Genomic DNA, 7159 nt, shown 5'->3' with positions numbered 1-7159 from the left:
ACATCTCATGGGACGAGCACTCAGCAAAATCTGATTGTTCACAAAGCTTCCTTACTTGCATTAAAGACCTCCATCTGACTCAAGAAGTCTACGGGCCAACCAAGGGTAAGGCAGTCTTGGATTTAATTCTGGCCAAAGGGGACAATCTAGTGAGCAACCTGAGGATCAAAGGGAAGCTAGGCAACAGTGGCCATGAGATGGTCACTTTCTCCATCCACCATAAGAAGAAGAAATCAGTCAGTGGGATAGAAATCCTTGATTTTAGGAAAGCTGGCTTCCATAAACTTAGGAGATTGCTTGGCAAGGCCCTGAAGGACCGTGGTCCAATAGGAAAGGGAGTTCAAGAAGAGTGGTCATTCCTCAAGGATGCAATCCTTGGAGCACAAAGGAAGTCCATTCCCTTTCAAAAGAAAAGCAGTAAAAGGGCTGGGAGACCTGCTTGGCTCAATAAGGAAGTCATGAAATTGAAAAGAGAAGCTTGTAAGGGATGGAAGTCAGGAATTACTGCCGTGGAGGAGTACACAGCAATAGCCTGCACCTGTAGGGAGCGGATTAGAAAAACAAAGGCAGAAACTAAATTCAGATTGGCAACCAGAATCAAGGACAATAAAAGGTCCTTCTTTAGAAGTCAGAGAAAAAAATAAGGGAAACATAAGGCCCCCACTGAACAAAATGAGGACAGCTGATAACCAACACTTGGGAGAAAACCAAACTCCTAAATGAATGCATCGTGTCGGTATTCCACCAATCCAAAGGTATTAGCCTGCTTGACAGGATACAAGATGATCAAGGTTGCGGTGATCACCCTCCCATAGTTGGCAAAGATCTTGTGGGGGAACATCTAGAGAGGCTGGATATCTACAAGTCAGCAGGACCAGATGAACTACACCCAAGAGAGCTGAAGGAATTGGATGACATCATTGTGCAACCTATGGCAAAGCTATTTGAAGACTTGTGTTGCTCATGAGAAATCCTAGGAGACTGGAAGAGTCCCAATGTGGTGCCTATCTTCAAGAGACGGAGAAAGGAGGACCTAGGGAATTACAAGCCAATTAGTTTGACCTCAGTCCCTGGAAACATCCTGGAAAAAATTATTCAAGAATCCATTATTGGTAGGCTAACTGAAGGCAGTATTCTAAACGACAGCCAACGTGGCTTAATTGTGGGCAGCTTGTGCCTGACCAACCTCATTTCCTTCTGTGATCAGGTAACTCGCCAACTGGATAAGGGAAATGAGACTGATTTCATATACTTGGATTTCAGAAAGGCCTTTGACTTAGTCTCCCATTATGTCCTCATGGTAAAATTGGGAAAATGCAGCCTCAACTACTTTACAGTGTGGTGGCTAGGTAACTGACTCCAAGGTAGACCCAGAGAGTATTAATAGATGGAACTGAGTTAACATGGCAGTGGCATCCCTCAGGGTTCAGTACTTGGATCAGTGCTTTTCAACGTGTTCATCAATTATTTGGATTCAGGTGTTAAAAGCATACTGGCAAAGTTCACGGACGACACCAAATTATGGGGGAGTGCAGTCATGCTTGAGGACAGGCTAGGGATACAGGTTGACTTGGCTGGGCTTACAAGGTGGGTGGATCAAAACCTGATGGTGTTTAACACGGAGAAATGTGAAGTTCTCCATCTGGGGAGAAATAATCCACAACACACTTTGTAGTGCACTACACTTGCCAGCACCACAACTGAAAGAGATCTGGGAGGCATGATAGACAGCAGAATGAACATGAGCCACCAATGCAATGCTGTAGCTGCAAGAACTAATCAAATACTGGTATGCATCTGCTGATGCATCTCTAGAAAGACTAAGGATGTCATCCCCCCACTCTACTCAGCCTTGGCAAGACCACAGCTGGAATACTACATCCAGTTCTGGGCGTGGCACTTCAGGAAGAATGTGGAGAAGTTTGAGAGAGTCCAAAGGAGGGCCATGCAGAGGTCTGGAGAGCAGGTCATACAAGGAGTGTTCATCCTGGAAAAAAGAAGACTTAGAGGGGACTTGGTGGCAGCCTATAGGGAGTATCTGTTCACCAAGGCACCCCAGGGGAGGACAAGAACCAATGGCCACAAACTGCTTGGAGATCACTTCAGATTGGTCATCAGGAGAAACTTACTTACAATTTGAGCAGCTAGGGTCTGGAACAGATTCCCTCCAGAGCTGGTACAATCACCTACCCTGGAGATCTTTAAAAAATGTCGTGATGCACACCTTTGCTGTCCAAGTGCAGGGGGGCTGGACCCAATGATCTGTAAGGTCCCTTCCAGCCCCCAATATCTATGAATCTATGAAATGTCTGTGTTGAGCACCATGCTTCCCTGTAAGAGGCATTACGTTAGTTTGACCTGCCTCACCGAACATCTGCATAGATCCTGTGCTTCAGCTGGCCTTTTTTGCATTATTATATAATAGCTGAATGAATTGGCTGTAGAGCCCAGTCAAATTAACGCACTTCCTCTTCTGGTAAAGTACAGTTTTGGTTTGGTTTTGGATTTTGTTCATGTCTGTGAGTAGCCAGTATGTTTGACTCCGAGAGGAGGAATAAGACCCTTGAGCCAGAAACCTCCAGGTTTTAATTCCCAGAAATAGCATCTGCACACTCCAGTCAAAATGTTCAGCCTTACCTTTGGCATATACCCAATGCTTCTGAGGGGGGCGGGGTGGGAACCCTAACACCCATAACAACTGCAGGGGGAAAACATTCCTTCCTGGTCTCGTGGAAATCAGCAAAGCCCAAACACATGGACAAACCAAACACCTTCCACTCTGCTCTGCAGCCTGGTGACTGCAAATGCAATTTCTTGCATCATGCACCCTGACTAGACAGCCGGAACCACCTGATCCATCCTTCTACCCCCCTCTATAAACTTATCCCAGCTCCTTTTAATCTTCTTTCATAAACAAGCCAGTTTTGGAGTTCTGCTTCATTCTCATGCTGCTGAGCCTGGTCCTCTCCAAACTTCTACTTGCTTTGGGCTGCAGAGCTTGTCTCCTGATAGTTTCATAGTTAGTAGGGTCTCCAAGCAAAGCATTATATAGGGGTCTCCTGGGCTTCCAACTTTTTTTTTTTTTTTTTTTTTATATCATGCTTCAGGAGTTACTATTGCTAAATCACCTCTGACCAATGTTTATGCAGTCTCTTCTTTAAAATCCTCAATAAAGGAGATTCCAATTTCCCTTGGCAGTCTGTTCCATACCCTCACTGTTCTAACAGTGAAGACATTTTTCTTGATATCCCATCTAAATCTACTGTGCAATTTCAAACCATTGTTACATATGCTACTTGCCACATGAAAGAGAGGTGTTTTTCCTCTTTGTGGCAGCCCTTCAGCTATTTGAAGACTGTTATCATGTCCCCTCTTAATTGCCTTTTCTGCAAGCTGACTCTCAAATTCTCATATTGCTTGCCTCCCGGGTCCTTTATCACTTTTTGTTGTCCACCTTTAGACGCTTCATAATTTCTCTGTATCTGTTTGAAAATGCAGAGCCCAGACCTGTTCACAATACTAGATGAGGCCTAACCAATGCTTGCTTTCCCACGTCTTACACCCAATAAACCATATTCACCTTTCTTGCTACTGCGTCACATTGCTGGCTCAGGTTAAGTCTGTTATTCATCAAGACCCCAAGATCTTTCTCTGCAGTGCTACTATCCAGCCAGTTATCACCCAGTTTGCATTTGTGCTTTTGATTTTATTCTTCCCTAGGTGTAGCACCTTGCCTTTGTTAGTGTTAAACTTAATTGTGTTGCCATAGCCCAGCTTTCCAATTTATCAGGATCCTTCTAAATTCTACTTCCGTCCTCCAGTGTGGTTGCAATCCTTCCTAATTTTGTATCATCTATAGATTTGCTCAGGAAGCTCTCTTTTCTGGTATTCAAGTAATTAAATGCATTGAACAGCACCATACCCAAGACCAACACATCAGACACCACTCAAAACCTCCTGCTATTTGGACTTGGATCCATTTATAATTATCCTCTATTTATGACTACTAAGCTGGTTGTCTATTGATTTTTGTAGTAATTTAGTAATTTAGACCCAAGAGTGGGGCTGGAGTCTTGTCCCTTTAGGGCCAGGGACTCCACCTCTCTCAAGCACTGAGTCCTTGGCCCTGTTTCTGTCTGTCTCGCTCTCCTGCTGGGAGACAGAGCTCGCTCTTAGGCCAGCTCCACATTGACATGCCTCCCTGGCACTCTATTCTCCCCTCTTTGTCCCATCCAGTCCACCGGTTCAAACTCAAACACAACAGAAGTGCACTGGCTGCAGCTGAAATCTAAACCCACTAATTAGCTACTAAAAACCTCCATTCATTCAGTGTCCCTGTTCCTTACCAGCCCTTAGCTCCTCTCTTGTTGTTCTCAGGCTTGGTGGGGTTCCTTCTGCAACAGCCATTTCACAGCAGAGATCTTTCCCCTTCAGCTTCTAGATCTGGGTTTACATGCCTCCCAGGCCCAGCCCTTTTCTGGTCAGTTGACCTCTTGGGCTGGCTGCAGGTGCTTCCTGATATAACTTACTGACTTAACTCTAGGGTAGCTTGCTGCTGGTAGACAGTGCTGCAGTAGTATCTTGTCCCCATGCAGGGCTCTAGCCTATTGTACTACAGCGGAGCAGCTGCAGTAGGTGCTCATAGTAGATAAATCCCTGGGGACCTGCTGTCTGACAGCATATAATAAGCAGCCTTCCCCTCCTGAGGCTCTCCTGACTGCTCTTTCACCCTTATGATAAAATGAGCCCTAGGTTCCCTGTTACAGGTGCCATGAGTGCAGTTGAACCTCCCTTTGATTCCTGATCCACCCAAAGTTTAAAATAAACTGTCTAGCAGTGGCAGCAGCATTTCTGTTCAGGCAGAAGTGAGGGATTCACTTGATTTCATGGCTCATCGTAATCTACCTAATTCCTTCTAAACTCTATATTTCACAGGTATTAATGGCTCTCTCTCCTTTTTAATGATAATAATGTTCCGCTAATCATGCTATTCTTTCCTCTGCAATTCTGCTGTGTCTTAATTCCGCCAAGTAATGCAGCTTCTATTTCAAAGCCCTGAAGACTGCTTTTAACTCTATCTTAAAAAGTATTCAGGTGTGGAAATAATTTTCAGTGAAATTATTGGATGCACTATCAAGATGCTCAAGAAGGCTTGATTCAGTTTTATGAAACTAAAGGAGAGATGTAGACTTGCTTCTAATGACTACAAGACTAGTGAAACAATATATTGATTATTTTTGCTTGGTTTGTTCTATTTTTTTAATACAAAACATCTGATATATCAAACTAATGCATATTCCAAACATGCTTGTATTTGTTTTTGCTTTGATTTTAAATGGAATAATATAGCCTGAGGCCCCTAGCTTGTTAGTAAAGCTTCTAGTTTCTTTTACCTGAAGAAAAATATATATTGTGTAATGTGCAGTGATGCATCACACCATGTGCACCCCCCTTTTTCAGAATCCTAGATCTGTCCATGCTTGAATCTAAAAAGATAGAGAACAACTGGTGTACAGATTTTGAACCCCTCAAAAAGTGTAATTCCTTTGTTTTGAAGCTTCATGCTCTACTTTTAGGGATAGGGACACTACTTTATTTTCAAGGATGCAACCAACTTGGGGCCAAAATGTTGAGCTCAAACTGAAAGTGGAATCAGAATATTGGCCTGGAAACTGAAGGTGTTAATTTCAGTGTAAGCACCAAAAAGCAAATGACTAAACAGCAACACATTGGTAATCTAAGTGGTGTATTTGTTAAACGTAATTGTTGTTTTTTCCTTAATGTTGAAGCTTGATTAATTTCACTGACTGGAATAACATTATCTTAATTCTTTTCTATGCTTTCTTTAGGTATCAGCATGGTTTTTCACAACCTTTACCATCTCAGGGCTAAAGGACAAAATCCACTATGTAGAAAGCCTTCAACAGTTGTTCACAGACATACCCCCAGAACAAATCGATTTCCCCCCTTTTGTCCTTGAATATGATGCCAGGGTAAGTGGCTTCTGTTGGTTTATTCTCCCAAGGATAGCTGCCTTAAATCAATGCAGAGTAGAATGGACGAAAGTTGTCTTTTAAAAGAGAAGTGAGGAGGGTTGCTGTGGAGATTGGCTGCACTTTTGTGGAGTAAGTTGCTTCATAAAAGTCTTGTCTACACCAGTTGTTGAGCAGAAGGCTTGGCTTAGAAGTAGCCCCTTCTCGTAGCAGCAGCATTTCATATATTTTTTTGGTATGTAAAAAAAAAAAAAAAAGGACACCTACTCATTTCCCACCCAAGAGCTACTTCAGCAACTTTTCAGAGAGTCCAAGGACCTGACCAAATTTTTGTTAAGGTAAGAAGAATCTAGTTAACCTAATCAGCTAAATAGATGGAGATGCAGCTCTGAGATGGCAGGGTTGCAAAGCTGAAATTTCCAAGAGCTCACACCTATGGTACTGAAGCAGATGATCCTGCCTCTGACTTTGGTGCAGGCAAGTGGCTGGTGTCTCTGCCCTTGGGTCCTAGGCAGCCCTGTGTGCACAAATTTTAGAGGAAGTTGAGCTTTCCCCTACCCTTCCTCTGCTCCGCTCTTCTGCTCATCTCCTCATTGTCTGTTGCTTACAGAGCTGACATATTCCATAAACAGCTTTCTCCTGGCCTCCAAATCTGTAGATACTAGGGCTGTGCAAAACAGCAGTTTCGTTTTGACTTCCGTTTCACCGTTTCGATGGGACAGTGTTTCGTTTGGAAAGGCCTGTTCTGTCTTGTTTCATCAAAACAGTGTTGGAACAGCGAGACAGTTTCGACATTTTGCCCATAGGCTATAATGGGGAAGCACGATACTGCCTATAACAGGGGCGGGCAAAATACGGTCCTTGGATCAGATATAGCCCACCAGACCTTACTGTCTGGCCAGTGGAAGCCCTAAAAATACTTTAGTAAATTAATATTTATTTGCCCCAGCTCCCTGTTAAAGCTGATTGGAGCCAGGGGCAGTAGGACCCAGAGGGAGCCCTCAGCAGGCTTGAGCAGCCCAGCACCCCCCACCCCTGGTTTCCTACTTTCCTGGGACACCTTGCTCCAGCACCACCCACATGCCTGAACCACAGAGCATGCCACCGCATGTGTGCGCATGCGTGTCAGCAGGCATGGGGCCGTGTGTGTGCGCCAGCAGGCACAG

General features: G+C 44.1%; 1 protein-coding gene across 1 annotated transcript in view; it reads left to right on the top strand.

Moving 5' to 3' along the window:
- GDAP2 (ganglioside induced differentiation associated protein 2) overlaps nt 1-7159 on the top strand; it is an 83350-nt gene that overhangs the window by 61524 nt on the left and 14667 nt on the right. Inside the window, exon 14 of the mRNA XM_019527328.1 lies at nt 5850-5993. Coding sequence (XP_019382873.1) covers nt 5850-5993 — 144 coding nt within the window. The remainder of the gene's footprint in view (nt 1-5849; nt 5994-7159) is intronic.

Source organism: Gavialis gangeticus, unplaced genomic scaffold (assembly GCF_001723915.1).
Source record: "Gavialis gangeticus isolate Ggan-Ray unplaced genomic scaffold, GavGan_comp1, whole genome shotgun sequence".
NCBI lineage: Eukaryota > Metazoa > Chordata > Crocodylia > Gavialidae > Gavialis > Gavialis gangeticus.
This window is presented reverse-complemented; position numbering and strand designations above follow the sequence as displayed.